Source organism: Carlito syrichta, unplaced genomic scaffold (assembly GCF_000164805.1).
Source record: "Carlito syrichta isolate Samal-C Ts95f unplaced genomic scaffold, Tarsius_syrichta-2.0.1 Scaffold287969, whole genome shotgun sequence".
Classification (NCBI taxonomy): domain Eukaryota; kingdom Metazoa; phylum Chordata; class Mammalia; order Primates; family Tarsiidae; genus Carlito; species Carlito syrichta.
This window is the reverse complement of record NW_007232065.1, coordinates 165,536-187,548: the sequence shown is the minus strand read 5'-3', so window position 1 is coordinate 187,548 and position 22,013 is coordinate 165,536. Positions and strand designations below refer to the sequence as shown.

At 48.4% G+C, this 22,013-nt stretch overlaps 1 protein-coding gene across 1 annotated transcript in view; it reads right to left on the bottom strand.

Moving 5' to 3' along the window:
- The window catches only part of FOXN3 (forkhead box N3), a 282,909-nt gene that overhangs the window by 171,680 nt on the left and 89,216 nt on the right, over nt 1–22,013 (bottom strand). Inside the window, exon 3 of the mRNA XM_008053223.1 lies at nt 3,175–3,311. Coding sequence (XP_008051414.1) covers nt 3,175–3,311 — 137 coding nt within the window. The remainder of the gene's footprint in view (nt 1–3,174; nt 3,312–22,013) is intronic.

The following is a 22,013-nucleotide window of genomic DNA, read 5'->3' as shown; positions in this document are numbered from 1 at the left end:
TCCAAACTCAGATGTTGAAGTCCCAGCACCCCCAGCCTCAGAATGTGAATGTTTTTTGGAACAGGGTCATTGGAGACGTAGTCAGTTAAGAGGAGGACAAACTGGAGAAGGGTGGCCCCTAAACCAGTGTGACTCATGTGATCTCATAAAAGGATATGGACACAGCACACAGGAAGACCACTGAGACAGGGGTCAGGGCAATGAGTCCACATGCCAAGGAACACCAAGAAATCCAGCAAAACGTCAGAAAAGCCAGGGTGGTACAGACACTCCCTCACAGCCCTCAGAGGGCACCGGCCCTGCCAACACCCTGACCTTGGACTTCCAGCCTCCAGAATGGGGAGATCATCCATTTCTGCTGTTTAAGTCCCTCAGTTGAGGCACTTTGTTACGGCTGCCCCAGTGTACAAACCAAAGGGCTCCTATCTCCAAGGCCTGCATTTCAATTAAAAACAACTCACAAATTCAATTAAAAAAGAAAGCAGGTGTAGACTGGACGCAGTGGCTAGCACCTGTCATCGCAGCACTCTGAGAGGCCGAAGCTGGAGGATTGCTTGAGCCTAGGAGTCCAAGACCAGCCTGAACAACACAGCAAGATCTCTTCTCTACAAAATAATAATAATAATAATAAAAAAATTAGGTCATTGCCTTGCTAAGCTGTGGCGTAGCCATGTGCTCTTTGAGCTATGGCCAGGCCATGTTTCCTGGCTTTGGGCCTCTCCCCTACCTTGAGGAGGTGAATCTCTTTATCTTTCTGTAATTTACTTTCTCAATAAACTACCTTCTGATCTGAAAAATAAAAAATTAACCAGGCACGGTGGCACATGCCTGTAGTCCCAGCTACTTGGAAGGCTGAGGTGGGAGGATCACCTGAACCTGGGAGGTCGAAGCTACCATGAGCCATGATCACGCCACTGCACTCCAGCCTGGGTGACAGAGTGAGACCCGTATGCAAAAACAATAAATCAAGTGGCCCAATGGCTTAGAATTGAGCCAAATACTGCATCACTGTGAGCTCTGGAATACTAGACAGTCACCTAGTGTTTAGTGGCTTCAGCAGTCTCACATACTGGAGGACCCTGAAGCTTTCAGGTGAAGGGAGGTAGTCCTCAGGAACGAGAAAGTGACTTGTCCTCACAGGGTGAAGGCCTGTGAAGAGGCAAGTCAGACTCTCACCTGTCACCTCCCCACAGGCAGTGACCTTTGTGGAAGTGACATCTAACGCCACATAGGCATGGGCAGAAACTTTTTTGTTCCCTCTGTCCACCAGGAGAAACGGCTTAAGGGGACAGGACATTATTATCATTATTATCATCACAGAAGCTCTGGCCCATCTGTGTTTTTATGCCTATATTAAAAAATCCAATGAAGTTGTTAAGCTGAGGCCAGCCCAGGGGGTTCTGGCCAGATGTGTGGCCAGTCACACCTGCCAAGTGCCGCTATCATCCTTCAAGTGATTAAATAATGACTGGGTTTCCCTCGGGCTCACATTTGGCAATCAAACATGGGTCTAAAGGCACCAAGAATATGACCCAGGAAGAAGGCACATGCTCTTAACTTCCTAGAAGCAGAGGGACAGGGACCCGAGGGGAGCAGGGACGAGGGGTCTACATGCACTCAGAGGGCAGGGAGAGAGGAATGCAAAGGAGCAGAGTACATCTGTCAGTCACCAGTGTCACAGACTCCCCACCAGCCCTGCACATCCGCCAGTCCCCGCTCCATCCTCATTCCCTTGCACTGAGGGGCATGGCTGCAGCCGTGGAAGAAGACCTAGCATATGGCCCTGTCCTTCTGGACATTTCTATGGCGTCAGTCGGTCTGCTCTGAAAAATCCCATTTCATCTCCTACAGCTACGTGACCTCAAGTTGTCATTCTGAATAAAGTACGCTTCCACTGATTTTTATGAACACAGACAAAAGCTGCTACAACCTTCCCCCCTTCCCAAAAAAAACCTTCCAAACCAACTGTAGTTGCTATGTAGGGCTATTTGTTGCTAAGGCAACAGCGTACATCTAAGTACTAATGGCCTGTCCTTTTGCCTGGCAACAAACAGCCTTGGGATGCAACTGCACCTGTCTGGGCTACGCGTTGCCATGGAGACGCTCTGGTTGCTATGGTGACCATCACGCTAATCGCCTAGCAAAGGCAGACATACAGCAGTCTTCTCGGAGGGCCCAGCTGTTCCTCTCTGTCTTGCTGAAGACTGATTGTCTGGGCCTGTGATGGAATGCTTTCAATGGGGCTGCCCACAAACTTCATTAATTCCCCATCCGAGAATCGCTTTGTGTTCCCCCCTCCACAACAGACAGCAGACTAGGGAAAGAATCTGCCAAGAAGCAGACCCTAGACTCCCAGAATCTATGATGTCATGCCGCTCCTCACCACCATCAGTCTGTGGTCCAAGGATAACGTGTCTTAACGGGGATGTTATGGTAGAAATGTTCCTACGCATCTAAAAAGAAAAACTGCAGGGTTGAGGAATGGGTTTCAGACTCAAGCACTATATATTGATAGGATCTATTTTCAAATCTGCTTCTGTACGATATCACTCTTTTCTGGAATCCAATATTAACACACCTTTTTTAAAAAGTGACATGCTACTCCCTACCCCCCACCTCCAATGGTATATTTATAAAAGTGGTCCTCATGACCTTACTGTTTCTAACAAGTGGGTATGTGAGGGAGAAAAAAATGTCTCCAAGGTTCTCTGCTGTTCTCCTTGAAAAAGCAAACACCAAGTAACCACAACACAATCGTCACCAAGGGCACTGTCCACATGGAGACCGAAACCACAACCCAGCAGGGTCCATGAACATCTGGAGCGACAGGAGCTCAGGGGAGGACGACATCTGCTTGCCGGTAGTTTGGATATGCACCTTCATCCCAATGGAACAGGATGCCCGAGACGCGAGGGTGGGCAACTGTTCTCTGAGAACGTTTCTACCCAGGAAGACCTTACTTCACCCCATGTGAGGCCTTCTGGAAGCAGTGCAAGCGGTAAGGTTTACAGGAAACACAGTCACGGCTGTGTCTCTCAGAATACTTACTTCTGCCTCATTTACCTGAGGTTATTTTTAAAATCTCACACGGCCTGTTACGTTCAGGTCAGCCTCTGTCTCTGCCAAGATCATGCAATTTTACTGACCAAAAAACCCAAAAAGTCTGGGGCTTACCTTTGATATGCCTGAGGAGAGGTGGGCGGTGTTTTGAACACGTGCGGGTGTGGTTGATACGGTGTCTTTTTCAAAGCCTGAATTAGATTTTGTCTATACTCGGGGTCTATGCACCACAATGACCCTTTCCCAATACTCTGCAAAGAAATTGAAAAACAAAAGCATGAATACAGAATTCTTAGGTACTTTGCAATAAGTCAGTGTATTGCTATTGTCACAGCTACTTATTTTTAAAAGCTTCTCATGTGTTTGTTGACTGCCTGGCAGTCTTCAATAGTGCACTCTCACAACAGAACACTGTTAAATATACTTAAGTCTTCCTTATATTTTGACAGACAAAATGAACATGTTATTAACAGATTATGCTGATACAATAATATTATAATTTTCATATCCAAACTACCCCCTAAATGAGGATCTTCTCTTGCTTTTCAGTGTCAGCCTTGAAGAACATATGTACTCTCTTCTAAAAATGAGCTTTAGCTTGTCAGATTTCAAATGCTGGAACCAGAAAACAGAAGGCTGAGACACCCTCAAACCTCAAAACTCTATATCTGCCCTAAACACTAGAGCGTTGGGTTTTAATACCGTATTACCTTGGTCCCATTTTTACAAAAATGGGCAAGTAAGCCACTTTTTCCCCCCAACTTACAAAAAACATCATTTGTGCTTAGAATGAAATTCTGTCATGACATTCCACAAGAAACAGAAGCTGTGGTGAACCTAAGCCAGAATCCACAATTCACTTTCTGGAGTCCTCTGCTCCCAGCAATTTGCCCAACCCTCAGAAGTCAGATCCTTAGAAGTCAAACTTGAAAATGCAAATGTTCTCAAACCCTGCTGCAGAGAGGGAGCCTGGCCTGGGCTCCCACTCCCTTGAGGGTACTGGGTCTGTGACCAGCAGGGTCTTTAACTGGGAAGTTCAGCCTCTGTGGCCACTGGGGATGGCAGCAGGCCCATGGGCAGTCACTGCCCTGGTCGCACGCTCTCGAGAGACCGAGTGGTCCCAAACTGCTTGACAAGGTCATGTGTAAATATTTACCGATTTGGAGAGAAAAGCAGTTAAATGACAGCAACCCGTGCCCACCTCGTGTGCTTTCAGCAGAGACTTCCTTATTTCCAGGGCTATTGTACCACGGGCAGATTGATGCCCTCCGAGACTTAGAAAGCAAACAAGAACTGTTTAACTAACACGGGAGGGGGAGGCAATCTAAGAAACCCTGTAGAAGGAGTACTAAAAACAAGTCACTCTCAGTGTCTATAAAGAAGTACTAAAAATTGGAATTCGAGCCATGAGTTCACCAAGTTGCTTCCTTACAAACCTTTATTTACAGAATCCATTAAAGACCTGACTACAGACCCCAGCAGCAAGCAGTGTGGCTGGAATTAACTCCTTCTGGTACACTGAGGACAGAGGACTTGCCCAAAGTCACTGTCAGGGGCCAGAGCCACTGGCTACCGCAGTCATCCACCAACAGGCACAGCCCTGACCCCAGACGCACGACCAAGGCAGGTTGACCCATCCTCGCCAGACATTAAAGTTCCCCGGGCTCATTAACCAGTGTTGAAAGACCTGAGAGATACAACTCTGGAAGATTCAGCATTCTTCTGTGATCTTTCCATTCACATACACATTTGCAAACTCAGAATAACTGGGGGACCCAGGAGACTTTCCCAGTGAGGCAGGTGGCCCCAGAACCCCAATCCTTGCCCTGGAAAAGGCTGTGGGTGCCCTTCTCAGAAGTAAACCAACAGCTGAGGAGAGTCGTGGGGGAGGGGGGAAGGAGAGCAGGAAGTCCCAAATTTGGATGAAACAAAACGAACCAAACAATCCCTTAACAGCGGGGGTCTGTCTCCCCAAGGAGCCTGGGCCAGTGAGACCTGCCTTTCTGATCTCTGGCATTCAAGGCCCCAACCCAGCAACATACAGTCCACTGGGGGCCATGCTGATATGGGACCCAAACATTTCTGCAGTGAGATTATCTCAGTTCTGGGAACCCAGTGGCTGTTTGTTTGTTTTGTTTTTGTTTTTTGCTAGGGCTCACTGGAGTGCAGTGGCATGATCAAGGCTCACTACAGCCTCCACCTCCGGGGTTCAGGCAGTCCTTCTCCCTTAGCCTCCCCAGTAGCTGGGATTACAGGCATGCACCACCACACCCTGTAAATTTTGCTTTTTTTATAGAGAAGTCTTGCTATGTTGCCCAGGCTTGTTTTGAACTCCTGGACTCAAGCAATCCTTCTGCTTCGGCCTTCCAAAGTGCTGGGATTACAGGTATGAGCCACCACACCAGCCCCAGCTGTCTTTTGTTTTCATCAAGGTGGCTTTCAGGATGGGACCATTTAATCTCACACCCAAAAAACCTGTGGCAATGAAAGGGCAGACAACTGACCCTCACAGGGTAATAACAATAAGCCAAGAATGTGGTTTCTCCCAATCCAGACCTGAGTATCTTATTTCTTAACCATTTAGAGACTCTGTCTCTAAAAGGGGAGGAGAGGGAAGGGAAAATGAAGGAAGGGATGGAGGGAGGGAGGGCTCTTACTTGGATCAGTTCTGTATTTTACAATAAGAAAGGCCTGGAATTTCTGATAGCGTTTTACAGACTAGACATTAATTTCAATGTGTCTCATACTTAGACATGCTGGCATTTCATCTTAAAGATGAAATGGAATAAAGCCCAAGACGGTGCAGGACGTTCACAAAGAAGCCGATCTCAGTGTAGGGAGGCAGATGAGGAGAGTGAGAGTGGGTGATCTGCAGCCAGGCCACATCTCTCAAGTGGCCCTGCACGAATCATGGTGTCAGAAGCGTCTTGGCTTCCTCACTGGTCAGAGACCCGCTTAGCGCCAGGTGTGAGGCCCAGAGATGGCGTGATATAAAACACCTAGAAAAGCAGCTGGAGCCACGGGTAATCAATACACAGCAGACAGTGTCGTGAGGACGTTCCTTTTTTTTTTTTTTTGAGTCGGTGTCTTACTCTGTCACCCAGGCTGGAGTGCACAACTCATCACAGCCTTGACCACCTGGGCTCAGGTGATCCTCCTGCCTCAAGCATCCCGAGTAGCTGGGACCACAGGTATGCACTACCATGCCCAGCTAATTTTTAAAATTTTTTTGTAGAGATGAAGTCTCAATATTTGCCCAGACTGGTCTCAAACTTCTGGGCTCAAGTGATCCTCCTGTCTTGGCCTCCCAAAGTGCTGGGATGACAAGCATGAGCCTCCACACCTGGCCTAAGGACTCTCTTTTTGATGGACAAACGAGAACAAAGCTGGTACAATGTTGTCCAGTCATCAAATCTGATTGATTTTCCACCCAACAGTGGCAGTGGGAGGGACCTCCAGCAAACAGATGCAGCAAGTTAGAATAAAATCATAGTCCATTTAGTGGTGCATGGTGGCTCACGCCTGTAATCCCAGCACTTTGAGAGGCTGAGGTGAGAGGATTGCTTGAGCCCAAGAGTTCAAGACCAATCTAGCCAATGTTTTGAGACCATGTCTCTAAAAAATTGAAGAACATTAGCTGGACACTGTGGCGCACATCTGTAGTCCCAGATACTCGGGAAGCTGAGACTGGAGGATCACTTGAGCCCAGGAATTTGAGGCTTCAGTGAACCGTGATCACGCCACTACACTACAGCCTGGGCGACAGAGCAAGACCCATCTCTAAGAAAAAATATAATAATCAGGAAGTGGCCATCAGGGGCTCACAATTCTCTAGCTGCTAGATGTCTTCTCTTGCCTAGGTCTTCCCATCACGAATGTCAAGTTGATGTTTAATTCCAAGCTTGGTCAGTTCAGTGGCCCTCTCCCAATATTCATTAACCAAAGACACTTTCTCAGGCTTTGGGTCATAGAAATGGCTCCTGGCCAGGCATATTGGTTCATGCCTGTAAACCCAACACTCTGGGAGGCAGAGGCAGGAGGATCCATTAAATCTAGGCATTTGAGACCAGCTGCCTGGGCAACAGAGTAAGATCCCATCTCTACAAAAAATTAGCCAGGTGTGGTGGTGCGCCCTTGTAGTCCCAGCTACTCAGGAGGCTGAAGTGGGAAGATCACTTGAGCCTAGGAGGTCAAGATTACAGTGAGCTATGATTGTGCCACTGTATTCTAGTATGCATGACAGAACAAGACTCTGTCTCTAAAGAGTGGAAGGAGGGGAGGAGAGGGGAGGAAAGGGGAGGGGCAAGTATTATATAGCCCTATACGTGCATACATTTGTATTATATTGATACGCATGCATATGGACATGTATATTATATATTTGTATACATAAACATGCATGTGCATTACGTATTCATATGCATGTGTATATGTGTAATATGCACCTGTGTGTATGCATGTGTGTGTCTATGCCTGTATATACACATGTATGTGTGTACACGTGTGTATCTATGTGTATACACACGTGTATGTGCATGTATGCATATGTGCACATATATGTGTATACCCATACATCTATACATAAGTATATATATTCACATGCCCACACCTCCAGAGAAAACTCATGCAAAAAACTGAGTGGGAAAATGAGTTAGCAGATATAGATAGGCCAAGTCTATTTGTTTTTCAATTTAAGAGCACTGGGGAATGATGACTCCTGTTAGCAATTAAAGAAATCAATACACAAGAGAAAAACAAACAGCCTATATGCTGGGGAGAAATGATTAGTGAAAAACGGTTTTTAAGAAAGACAGCAACTAAATTACATCTATCATCTGAAGGGAAGCCCTCTGGAAGGGTATGGACGCAGGCCTCTGTGGGCCCACCGACCTGCCTGGCAGCACCGCCGCCTGCCTCGACACATGGACCCTTCCCCGGGGTGGCCAGGCCTGGGTGAGAGCACTGCGTTCTGAACACTCTTTTCAAATGTTTCACCTGTGGGCCATGATGCATTCATGGGCCATGACATCGATACACTGGATCCCAACCAGTGGTGTTTTAATGGAACAGGATGGAGCAGACGAGAACCAAGTCCAACAGCCTGGAATATAAGCCATCCGCAGGAGTGCACAGTAGAGCTGTGTGTGAGTGTGCAGGGGTGTGTCTGCAGCTCACAAAGTGACACACACCTCCTCCTGGGAAGCTGGGTCAAAGTTGTGTACATGCTGATTAGGACAGCAGCCTCATCTCCCACCGCTTCGAAGGTATAACACCCTCAATCAGCAGCAATGGAGGACCCACATGCTGAGTATGAGGCTGGGGCTGAGCCCTGGGGTAAGGGGAGGCAAGACCCTCAGCAAGATGGAGCAAGGAGCTGGGTGTGTGTTGGTGGTAAACCGGAAATGGTACCTCCCGATGCTTTTTCTTATTTCTTTTCAGTCAGGGTCTCATTCTGTCACCCAGGCTGGAGTACAGTAGCAGGAGCATGGCTCACAACAGCCTCCACCGCAGGTGATCCTCCCACCTCAGCCCCCCGAGTAGCTGGGATTATAGGTATGCCCCACCACACCTGGAATTTTTTTTACTTTTTGAAGCAACAAGTTCTCAATATGTTGCCAGACTGGTCTCAAAATCATGGGCTCAAGTGATCCTCCCATGTCAGCCTTTCAAGGTGCTGGGATTACAGGCGTGAGCTACCACGCCCAGTCTCTGATATTTCCAATTCATTTCTGAGGATGTTTCTAACACAGTCCACCTTGATTCCTTTACCCATCTGCTGATTCATTCACTCATTCACTCATGCAGTATCTAAGACATGCCTGGCACCTTGAAGGACGCCATTAGTGAATAGAAAACAACACAAAAAGGAGCTTGGATTCTAGAGGGGAAAAGACAGTAAGACAAGAAATCAGGCTGGGCATGGTGGCTCATGCCTGTAACCCCAACACTTTGGGAGGCTGAGGTGGGAGGATCGCTTGAGCCCAGGAGGTCAAAACTGCGGTGAGCCGTGATCACGCCACTGCACTCCAGCCTGGGCAACAGAGTGAAAAAAACTTGCAATATGGCACCTGACCACACACTGCAGACCAAGTAAGGGCAACGACTGGTGTTCAGTCATGGTGCTGAGACATTTGGTTTTCCACACGAACAAATATATATAAAGATATACACTGCCTCAGTTGGAGTAAGCACACTATGTGATGCTCGCAGTTCCCGGAACATGTCCCCACCATTAAGCAAGGCGTGACTGTACTTGAAAGAACTTTCTAGACATAAGCCACCCGTCTTCTCTCTGCCATCCTCCCACCCATCCCAACCTTTACAGCAAAGACCCATGAACGCAACACGGACTGGAGGGAGTCTGGCTTGGAGGCTTAGCCTTACCAGGCCCTCTGCAGCAAGGCTTGGGCAACATTTTCTTCAACGTTTTCTCCTTTCTTTTGACTTTGTCATTATCAACCACAGATATAAATAAACACCAGCCTGGGTAACACAGTAAGATTTCATCTCTACAAAATAAAAAAGTTAGCTAGGCATGGTGGCTCACAACTGTAATCCCTACACATTGGAAGGCTAAGGCAGGAGGATTGCTTGAGCCAAGGAGTCCGAGACCAGCTGGGAGTGGTGGCATGCTCCTGTAGTCCCAGTTACTCAGGAGGTTGAGGTGGGAGGATCGCCTGTACCCAGGAGGTCGAGGCTGACGTAAGACATGATCATGTCACTGCACTCCAGCCTGGGTGACAGAGTGAGACCGCAAATCAAAAATTTAAAAAACCTTCAACACCCACAAAAAAATTAAACAAACATAGCTGTGCCTTAGTAAGACCTTATTACAAAAACACAGTACCTAGACCACGATCCCAGCCTACAGCTCCTATACTTGTGACCAGAATCCAAGCTCCCACCATGTTAGCTCCCTAAGAAATAAGGGGAGGGGCCCTCAGGCTCAGAGGGTGGGTCTGGGTCCTGTGGGATGTGGAAGGCTAGAGGTGCTGATCTAAGTCACCTGCCCTCAAGCAGGAAAGGAAGACCCAGGGAAGGGGGCCAGCCTGCAAGGTCACACAAACAGGAGAGAGTGAGCTCATCAGCAGCAAGAACACACATGAGGGGAGACCCAGAAAAAAACAGAATTATCTTTGGGAGGGCCGCCCCTTGTAGTATACGCCTCACCTGCTAGTTGAGTGTTCTAGGAACACATCGGCATCAATGGACCAGCTAGCCTTGCTGTGAGAGAGGCTGCGTTTGGCTTAGCGAATTTTTTTTTTGGAGATTCTTTCAACACATTGCCCATTTCATGATAGGTGACTTACGCTGAGTGTTCAGCAATTTCAGCAGTTTTTGACCAAACATGGCATGACCCTCATGCCTCACCCTCCCCATTCACCCTATCTCACCCCAAGTAACTTTTTCTTTTGTTTCTTGGGATGAACTTGCTGTGCACGCTCCAGTCTCACTCCCGGCTGGGAATGGCTCCTCATCTATGAATAAATCCCCTGGAGGCCCCATGCTGCAGGAACATGTTATCTAGATTAATTAGCCACCCGGCCATCACCCTCCACCTCCTTCCCACCTTACCAGCACCGCAGTCTTGCTCTGGGCCAGAACCACAAAGCCGTGAGTTCAGGGAGAAACATGTTATTGTGCTTTCAAGGGGGAGTCTTTGCTCGACTGACAAAGACATCAGAGTCAGAAGGCCTTGGGCCCTCATGTATTTCAGTTTCCCAGCTGTGTAACCCTGGGCAAGACACTCTACTACGCTGAGCTTCAGTTTTCTTGTCTATAAAGCAGGCGTGGTGGGGTACCGTGGCTCACATGTCATCCCAGCACTTTGGGAGGCCGAGGCGGGAACGTCGCTTGAGCCCTGGAGTTTAAGACCAGCGTGGCCAACAGAGCAAGACCTCATGGATATAAAATATCAAAAATCAGTCGGGAGTGGTGGTGTGCACCTGTGGTCCCAGCTACTCAGGAGGCTGAGGTGGGAGGATCACCTCAGCCCAGGAGGTCAAAGCCAAGGTGAGCTGTGATCGTGCCGATGCACTCCAGCCTGGGCAACACAGTGAGACTCAAACATTAAAGAGAATGACACAAGCTGGTCAAGGGCTACAGGACAGTAGAGAAGAAAGGATGGCCTGCAGGGGGAACTGTGTTCAAACTGAGTGTGAGCATACCACAGAGGACACACATGCACTACATGTGCGTATGCACTCACACATGCACACATGTACAGGTACATGTACGTGTGGACACATGCACATGTGCACAACCATAGGCACACATGTGTACATACAGATAGCCACAGGCACACATGTGCACATGCACATGAGTGTATACACAAGGCACACACATGCATGAACAGGTAATCGTGCACATATTTGTAGACACAAACACACAAGCACACATGCAGAGACACACAGGCATCCATGCACGTGCACGGATGCACACACATGCGTGCACGCACAGACACACACATATAGGCACACATGCATGCACACACACATGTGCACACACACATGCACACATACACACTTGCACCAGCTCCCCATGGGGACCCGCCGGCACCCACGCCCCCCCCACCCCACTCAGGGAGCCCCTCCAGCTCCCACCTGGGCCACCCCTGCTGGAATAGCCTCTTGGAGGTCAGGTCCTTCCCACTTCACCTCCTCTGACTTTCGCACTCACCCCCCGCATGGAGACTCGCTCCTGGACTTCCAGAACCCCATCTCTTAGGTGGGCAAGGCAGACCCTACACACTGACTTGCCCACGTGCCCAGGAGAGGACCCAGACGATACCAGGGTGACTCCCAAGAACAGTCAGGAAAGCGTCCCTACATGTGGCTCCTAACAAGTTCAATCTGCATAGTCCTTGTCTACGCTGCTCACCTTCTGGGGCTGGGGAGGGGCCCTTGTCCTCGCAGACTCGGTCTCTCCCTGTGTACACGAGCCTGTCTCCAGAGTCGTGTGGGCTCAGGTGGACGGTGACACTCAATGCACCTAATTCCATTCCCAGCGAGTCCTTGAACTCACTCACTCCAGGGAAGACACAGGAGAAGCTCGGCAACACAGAAAGACCAAACAGGACACAGAGAAGTTCTTACAAAGGACCACAGCATTAGGCCTCAGTTTCCAAAGATGGAAGAAGAGCCACAAGGAAATGTTTAGCACACGAGTGATGCCTAAGGGCACTTTGTTTTCTAAAATCCTGTCATTTAGAGTCTAAAGACATCAGGGAAAATGACAAATGAAAAAGGAAAGGAGAGGGAGAAAAAAAACTGATTACAAAGAACTTTTTTTCTAGATATTATCTATCCTCATCACAAAACAACCAATTATTCCAGAAGTTTAAGATTTAAAAAAAAAAAGGCCAGGTGCAGTGACTCATGGCTGTCATCCCAGCACTCTGGGAGGCTAAGGCAGGAGAATTGCTTGAGACCAGGAGTTTGAGACCAGCCTGGGCAACATAGCGAGATCTCATCTCTACAAAAATATCAAAAAATCAGTTGGACATAGTGGTGCGTGCCTGCATTCCCAGCTACATGGGAGGCTGAGGCAGGAGACTCACCTGAGCCCAGAAGGTTGAGGCTGCATTTAGCTATGATTGTGCCACTGCACTCCAGCCTGGACAACAGAGTGAGACTCCAACTCCAAAAAAAAAAAAAATTGCCCTGACAATATTCAGGAAAAGTTGGGTTGTAAATGTGCAATCTCACTCTCTGTTTTTCTGTTTTCAAAAGCAGAAGAGAGGAGCACTAGAAAACTGAGAGTCTCTCTCTCAAGACCCTGGTCCCAGCAGCCCTAGTACATTCTGGTACTGGGTGTGGCCCCCACAGGCTGGAAGGAAGACAGGCCCAGGGCCTTCAGCCAGCTCCAGGTCCTGGGTCTGGGGATCTGGATGCAGAGTCTCTGATAATCCCAGGGGATATTTCAAACCCACTCACGATGCATCCTCTAAATACCAGATGAAAACTGCCTCCCCTCTGGCAGTAGTCTTGCTATTGTTTATAGACATGTCCTCAGATTCTAAAGATGGAAGCCACAACTTGTGTCACTTGTACAGTGTTCAGACACACGAGCTCTGTGGTGATGAATGCCTCCAGTTCTCTCAGAAGTAACCTCAACGCCTCTGAGCCCCTCCCTCCACTGAGTACCCATTGACGTAGGGCAAGGGAACCCGGGTGGGGCAGGTCGGAATGGGAATTTTTTTTTGAGTCAGGGTCTCCCTCTGTCACCCAGGCTGGAGTCCAGTGGCACCATCAGGGCTCACTGCAGCCTCGACCTCCTGAGCTCATGTGATCCTCTCACCTCAGCCTCCCAAGTAGCTGGGACTACAGGCATGCATCACTACACACTCATTTTTTATTTTTTGTAGAGATGAGGTCTTGCTATTTTGACCAAATCGGTCTTGAACTCCTGGGCTCAAACAATCCTCCCGCCTCAGTCTCCCAAAGTGCCGGATGACAGGTATGAGCCACCATTCCAGGCCAGAAAGGAATTTTTAGGCACACAATAGAATGATAAGGACTCTCAGTAAACGCTTCATCTATAGTGGAGAAGCTGAATTCTGTATGTATGTTTCTGGGTGTGTGTGTGTGTGTGTGTGTGTGTGTGTGTGCATTTGTGGGAAAAGTCCATAATCTCCTTGCATCAACACTGAAATAAAACCAAAATAACCTCATGATTTGCCTAAAACCAAATTAATCTCCAGAAGAAGTCCATGGTGGCAGGCCGTGTGCAGTGGTCATGGCAACCGAGGACCTGGTGACCTGAGCCTTTCCCGGAGCCGTGGCGGAGCAGGGGTCTCCCCTAGACCTGCCAATGGACACTGCTCTGTTTCCTCCTCCTTCCCTCCCTCAAGTGTTCCTTGTCATCTGTACCCAGGGGAGGTGACAGGAAGCTCAGGTCTGGAGGAGTCACCTCAGGAGGCTGACAGATCTCCTAAGCGTTTGAGTTGAAAAGAGGTGTTTTTTATACTCTCTAGACTATTGTTTTCCAACTGCCTAAAGCAGTCAAGGGCTGGATGCTGCCATCAATCAATAATGAAAGGATCACACACACCCAGAGATCTGTTTAAGACTGTTGCACTCCAACCGGTAAGTTCCAATAAAGAAAAGCGGCCACTGCACTCCAATCTGGGTGACAGAGTGATACTCCAACTCAAAAAAATAAAAAAAGGAAAGGGCTGGGCACAGTGGCTGTAATCCCAGGACTCTGGGAAGCCAAGGTGAGGGGATTGCCAGAGCCCACGGGTTCGAGAACAGCCCGGGCAACTTGGCGAGACCCCATCTCTAGAATAATTTTAAAAATCAGCCAGGTGTGGTAGTGCGTGCCTGTAGTTCCGGCCACTTGGAAGGCTGAGGTGGAAGATTGAGCCCTGCAGGTTGAGGCTGCAGTGGCCATGAGCGTGCCACTGCACTCTAGCCTAGGCGATGGAGTGAGACCCCAACTCAAAAACAAAAAAAAAAAAAAGGAAAGGAAACACACACAGACCCTCAAGCTCCCAGGCAGGAGGCCAAAGGACAGGCATCTTTAAGATCACAAGCCAGCAATATAAAAAAGAATGGAATCACATTCTTTGCAGCAACATGGATGGAGCTGAAGATCATTGTCCTAAGTGAACGGACTCAGCAACAGAAAACAAAATGCCGCGTGTTCTCACTCATATGCAGGAGCTAAACGGTCACAGAGATGGAAATGACAGACACTGGGGACACCACTGAGGGGGAGGGGGGGTGAGTGTTCAGAAACTACCTTGGGGTTGCATGTTCACCATCTGGGGAAGGGGCCACCCAAGACCAGTCCCCATCACTACACAGCATGTCTATGTAGAAAACATGCATGTGTGCCCCAAATCAAAATGAAGATGGAAAAAACCAAACATCATTATCCAGCGGCATTTTTCCTATCCAGCTAGACCCTGGGATTCTCCTAAGTTGGTTTCACTCCTCTGTCATTGGAGTAAATAAGGGTTACCTGCTCTCTCACCTGGAATCTCATAGCATTACACAGCAGGCAGGCAGGCAGAGCATAGACACAGCACATCGAAAAAAATCTTAGACACTCAAAAGACACACAGAAGGCACAACAAGCTGGCCGGTTTATACACTTTTAACACCAGTCATGCCTGGCCACTTCAAAGTGTCGAACCGCCATTCAAAAGAATTCTAAATACTGTGTAACATCGAACCATAAATCACATGTGCACACATAGGACACACAAAAAGATAAACAAAATTCAGCATGACAATTTAACTTTATTACAGAAAAAAACTGGCAAATGTAGATTTTATTTGCCACTTGACATGAAACAAGAATGTACTATATGGTGGGACAAATTTGTCTGGAATGTGGGTATATTCCTCTTTTTAAAAAAAGTTTTGAGCCGGGCTCAGTGACTCAGCCTGTAATCCCGCGCCTTTGGGAGGCTGAGGTGAGTGGATTGCCTGAACCCGCGGGCATCTCTACAATAAATAAAAAAATCAGCCGGGCATGGTAGCGCATGCCTGTAATTTCGGCTATTCAGAAGGCTGAGGCGGAAGGATAGCGGTGCCCAGCAAGCGAGGCTGCGGTGGCCGGGAGCAGCCACTGCACTCCAGTCTGGGCGACCAAGTGAGACTCCAACTCAAAAGAAGTTTTGTATCACACCCATAACCTTAAAGTAAAAATTGCCTAAGCAAATTGCAAACAGGATAAAGACATATATTAAGTTGCCTTTTTTATGCCTTTTTTTTTAAAGTTCACAATGTAGGCCAGGCACAGTGGCTCATGCTTCTAATCCTAGCACTTTAGGAGGCCGAGGCAGGACGATCATTTGAGGCAGGAGTTCAAGATCAGCCTGGGCAACATAGCAAGACCTCATCTCTACAAAAAAGCAAACAAAAAAATTAGCTGGGCATGGTGGTGTGTGCCGGTAGTCCCAGCAACTCAGGAAGCTGAGGAGGGAGGATTGCCTGAGCCCAGGAGGTCGAGGCTGCAGTGGCCATGATCATGCCACTGCATTCCAGCCTGGATGAACAGAGGGAGATCTCAACTCAAAAATAAAAAGTTAAAAAAAAGGCAAAATGACTTCATGCAGGTAAACAGGAGAAAGAACATTTGACTCATTGATGACACACAACTAATTTATTTATTTTAATAAATACTGATTTTAATAGGTCAAGATTCAAGAAAGGGCTTGCCAAATGTGCTATACAAAGCAGGGGGCAGAGCCCACGGTGGTTTGCTGCCCTGGCCTGACCTGGCACTGCTTCCAGCACACCTGCCTTCCTTTAGGGGACTTACGTGCTATACACAAGAGGGACCATCTCAGAAGGCCTCGAAGACTGTTGTCACACACAGGCGGGCGCCGTGGTTGGGTTACAGCTGGCTGAGCTGGGGCCATGCTATCTCCTGGTCGCCCGTAGTTACTCATCTATTTTTAAATGTTCCAATATGATCTTATCAAACGGGCCCACAGAATGTGATCACCATATTTCCATAATACAAGTTGTTGTGTGCCTGGCCAGGTAAAAGCTACCATTGCAGGGTGTGCGTGAGGCCAGAGGGCTTCACATGGTTGTTTATTTAATTTCTTTGAATCGGGGTCTCACTCTGTCGCCCAGGTTGGAGGGCAGTGGCACAATCATGGCTCACCGCAGTTTTGACCTCCTGGGCTCAGGTGATCTTCCTGCCTCAGGCTCCCAAGTAGCTGGGACTATAGGCACATGCCACCATGCCTGCTACTTTTTGACTTATTGTAGAGATGAGGTCTCACCAAGTTGTCCAGGCTGGTCTTGAATGCCTGGGCCTAGGCAATCCTCTCACATCCACCTCCCAAGGTATTGGGATTACAAGCGTGAGAACCTCTCTTTCTCAGTAAAACACAGACACTGGGTTGTAAGTCTGTTTTATAAGGGTGGCCATTGGCCACAAGGTCATTAGTCACCCCCTTCCTGATGGCCACAGGCCCTTCCTGGGAGATCCTGTGTGGTGAAGCAAGCTGGCAGGCTTCACAGAGTCTCTCAATTCCAGCAGGAGCATCAAACCACAAGGAGGCCCTCTCGACAAAGAGTGGTTACACAGACATGTAGCCCCAGTGCGGCTCCATGCTACAGAGCCCACCCGACCCAAACGTGAGGACACGCTCCAAGTGTGACCGATGCCTTTGACATTCCTGTGCTGGTGAAGACACTGAGGAAGCTCGGACCTAGGGTGAGGCTGTGGGGGAGGGGAGGAGGCATGGCCAGGAAGCTCCAGGAGCTCCAGAGGGACACAGGCCTGATCCTCTGGACCAGGCAGGCAGAGGGGGAGAGAGGGGAAGGAAGGGGAAGGAAGGAGGAAGGAGGCAAAAGCAGAAGATGAAGGCACCGTGGGATTATGGGTGGGGGTCTGAGGAAAAGCCTAAGGGGATCGAATCTGCCCCAAAGACTCGGTGATCTGGTCCCAGGGACAGCATCCCTGAGCAACATGTCCCAGCAGAGGCCAGAGGGCCACAGCACAGCAGATGGCCTGCACGCCACCAGTCCTGGAAGGCCCCACAGAGAAGTCAGAGGTCTACTGCTGGATTGTGGCGTCATATCCTTGTGGATCTGGATATCACCCCCCTCAATCTCTGTGTCACACACCCCTCGATCCCAGCTCATGGCCTCCTCTATCCTGACCTCACATCTCTTCAATCCCAGCGCCACATCCTCCTTCCTGGCATCATGCCCACCTCCATCTGGGCGTCACACCCTCTAGGTCCTAGCCTCATGCCCCCTCCATCCATGGATCACACCCTCCTCATGAATAGTGTACTGTGAGGCCAGGAGGCAGACACTGCTGACCCCACATCTGCATGTCCAATCCACAAACCACTGAGTTTAGGTATCAAGACCAAACATTGTTCCCTACAGAACTCACCCAGGCTACAAGCACAGCAACCTGGGAGATTCATGTAACACCACAGGGCATCTGGGATGGCACACCTGTTGCTGGAGACTCTCAGCTCCTCTGAGAACTTCCTACCACCTGAGGCTCAGGACATAAGTACAGAATTGACAATTACACAAGGTGAAGTGACAGTCAGCAGGAGAGCCGTCAGAGAGCAGCTCTGCCAAGGGACCAGAGTACCCTGGCAAGAAAGCACTGGAGAAAACTACAATTTGACATGCTCTACATGGGGCATGTCCTCCAACAATATAGAGTACTACCTGACTGCCATGTCATTTGTCCTGACTTGGACCTCAAGAGAGACTCCTGCAGCCAACATGCCATCTTCCTGGAGGGGATGGAGGGGCAGGAATACTAGGCATGTTGTCCCAGAACACAAGAGATGCGTTCCAAACACACTTGCAGACCATGCTTCGGTTACCATGAAGATTTCCAGAAACAGTCAGGCCCTGGGTGTCCATGAACATTGTATACCCAGGAAACATTGAACTTAGTCTGTAGCTGAGTCACCTGGCTGGTGCAAATGTCAGTCCAGCTGGCAGGTCAGAGTACACACAGTTTTAGTAGTGACAGTAGCAACAGCAGGGATCACTACTATTCAGTGAGAACTGACCATGTGTCAAGAACCATCTATTTTGCATACATTATTCCATTTAATTCTCCCAACAAATCTAGACCCTACAGATAAGGAAAGCAAAGTTCAGACATGTTAATGAGCTTGCCTAAGGTCAGATGCAAGCAGTTTCATGCAGGAATTGACAAACACAACTACATGGGCAACCTGCTGTGATGAAAACTGTGTCACCCATCTCTAAGTCAAATCACAAATAATACTGAATCTGCCACTGCACTGAGGAATATACAGCCTTGAATGGCCAATCATTCATTTCAGATAAAAGCAGAAGTCCCAAGTTACTACTGTCATGACTGTAACTCTGTATACGTGTTGCTGGTGTGTGATACATGCTGACAAAGCATCATCTTTCTGTATGTAAAGCAAATTTCAACTAGTGATCAGGTATCTCACATAGCCTTAAATAACTCAATGAAAGGGCCTGAGGATGATGAAAACCATTTACAGCCACAAATACAGCCTCTGGAAGGACTAAAGCTTGTCCCAGATCACAGTTAGCAAGAGGCAAAGCCATGATTCAAACCTGGGTCTTCCAGGTGGCCGTGGAAATGCAGCCATCTAGAATGTTCTCAAAGAGGTATATGTGGCCCAGAGGGTTCTCACATCTGCACAAAGGTTTGTACCAAGATAAGCAGAACCGCACCACGTGGGCCCACTTGCACAATCAGTGCCCTGATGCTCCAATTCTCCCCCCAACGTGGGGCCCAAGGTTTTGGGATTCACATGGCAAGAAGGTCCTTAACACTGTGCGCAACTTCAGGGAAGCTTTGTGAGGAAAGATGCAGAGGAAGGGCTTGGATTTGATGTCCATGTTCCATAATGACTGAAGACAGCCAGTGCCCAATGCCAGTCTTCAGGAATGATCTACACTGGATTTGTGTGGCAAAACAAACACAGTCCCTAAGTTACACTCAACTCAGGAGAGGGTCAACAAGGCCTATGAGGGCTGTACACCACAGTGAGGATGTGGTTTACATCTCTGGTAGGTTGTGTTCTTGGAAGTACACAGTAAGAACTTATACGTTAGCCGGGCTCGGTGGCTCAGCCTATAATCCCATGCCTTTGGGAGGCTGAGGTGAGTGGATTGCCTGAGCCCGCGGGTTTGAAACCCGCCTGGGCAGTGAGACCTCATCTCTGCAATAAAGCAAAAAAAATCCGCCAGGCGTGGTAGCGCATGCCTGTAGTTCCAGCTACTTGAAAGGCTGAGGCGGAAGGATCGCCGGAGCCCAGCAGGTCGAGGCTGTAGTGGCCAGGAGCGGCCACTGCACTCCAGTCTGGGTGACAGAGTGAGACTCCAACACAAAAAAAAAAAGAACTTATACATGCACAGAGGACACTGTATCTAACCTTTCAAGGAAATAGAAAGAAACACTTTGGTTGTTCCAGCTGTACAGCTGTTCTCCGAAACAACAACAACAACATAGTGCATCTATTTCAGTAGCACTTTCTTTCCTCATGTAGGGGGAAGGGCAGCCTACAATCTTGAAGGGTAAGCAGCTTTCTTATAATGATATTTTGTTTTCTTCTAGAGATGAGGTCTCCCTATGTTGCCCAGGCTGGTTTATTGGAACTCCTGGCCCCAAATGATCCACCTACATCAGCCTTCCAAAGTGCTGGGATTATAGGCATGAGCCACTGTGCCCAGCCAATGTTTTTTTGTGTTTGTTTTTTGCTTTTTAAAGATACATTTAAACCAGGCACGGTGGCTCAGCCTGTAATCCCAGCATTTTGGGAGGCCGAGGCAAGTGGATTGCCTGAGACTGCAGGTTTGAGACCAGCCCAGACAACTTGGTGAGACCTCGTCTCTACAATAAATTTTAAAAAATTATCCGGGTGTGGTAGTGTACACTTGTAGTTCCAGCTACTTGGCAGACTGAGGTGGAAGGATCACCTGAGCAAGCAGGTCGAGGCTGCAGTAGCCGTGAGTGGGTCACTGCACTCCAGCCTGGGAGACAAGAGTGAGATTCCAACTCAAAAAAAAAAAAAGATACATTTGTGAGCAGCTGTTTTCAATGATGAAGCACACAAAGAACAAAATTTGGACAAACATTTCTAACAAGGACCTTGAGAACTCACTAAGAATTGCAACCACTTTCAATTTTTTTAAGAAAAAAAGAAACTCACTCTGATCATTTCAGCCTTGGTGAATCGAATGGCAGCATCCAAGAGTCCCTTAGTGCAGGGAGGCTCTTTACACGTACAAGAGCCATGAAGACGTTCACTGCTCAAAGAGGCCAGCTCTGCCCCCTCATTCTCAAAGGGGGCCCTGGGAGAGGATCTTCCTGATTTCCTATCCTCTTCCAATGACAGGAAAGTAATGATCGAATGCTTGAAAATAAAAACTATTGGCCAGGTGCAGTAGTTCATACCTGTAATCTCAGCACTTTGGGAAGCTGAGGTGCAAGGATCACTTGAGTCCTGGAGTTTGCAACCAGCCTGGGCAACATAGCAAGACCCTGTCTCTACAAAAAAATAAAAAAATTAGCCAGGCATGGTGGTGTGTGCCTATAGTCCTAGCTACTTGGGAGGCTGAGGCAGGAGGATCGCTTGAGCCCAAGAGGTCGAGGCTATAGTGAGCCATGATCGTGCTACTACCCTCCAGCCCAACTCAAAGAAAATGGAGAGTTTCAGAACCCAGCTGAAAACAGTTTTGGGATCTGGTTAGGTCTTTTTAACTAAAAATCCTTATATATTAGAAAACCTCCCCTCGTGATGCGTTTTGCCACTAGGAGCCTCATGCATCTTGTGTATGCCAGAGCAAAGCCTGTAAATCACACATACCCGAGGCTCGCGGGAGTCACTGCAACAGTCGTTGGTCCTTCCTGCCCTGCAGGACCTAAGTGGCTGGATACATGCTGCCCACCCCGTGGGTCCCTGCCCAGCCCTCTTCCATCCTGTCCCAGCCAAGGAGGCTGACATCTGTGGACACACTTACAGCAGGGGCATCCCGCCTCGTGGCTTCCCTGGGCCGCACCGAGTAAAGAACTGTCATGGGCCACACAGAAATCATCTACATATAAGACTTCTTTTTTAATATTTTTAATATAAAGTCTAGAAAAATGAGAACAATATCTAACAAGTAGCATTAAACCTTGTTTTTGTAAAACGAATCTATCCGTGTCTGGTTCAATGGCAGTGGTCGCCATTCTTAGTGAGTTTTCAAGGTGCTCATCAGAAATGTTCGTTCAAGTTTTGCTCTTCCCAAGTTTCATCATTGAAAACAGTTGCTCACAAATGTATGTGCTGCCAGAAAGTGACGTGGTGAATGAGGTATGAATGTGAACTTCAAAAATGGAATGATGCACAGGGTCATGAAGAAAATAAACGCTAAAAAAACATGATGAGCCGGGCTCGGTGGCTCAGCCTGTAATCCCGTGCCTTTGAGAGGCTGAGGTGAGTGGATTGCCTGAGCCCG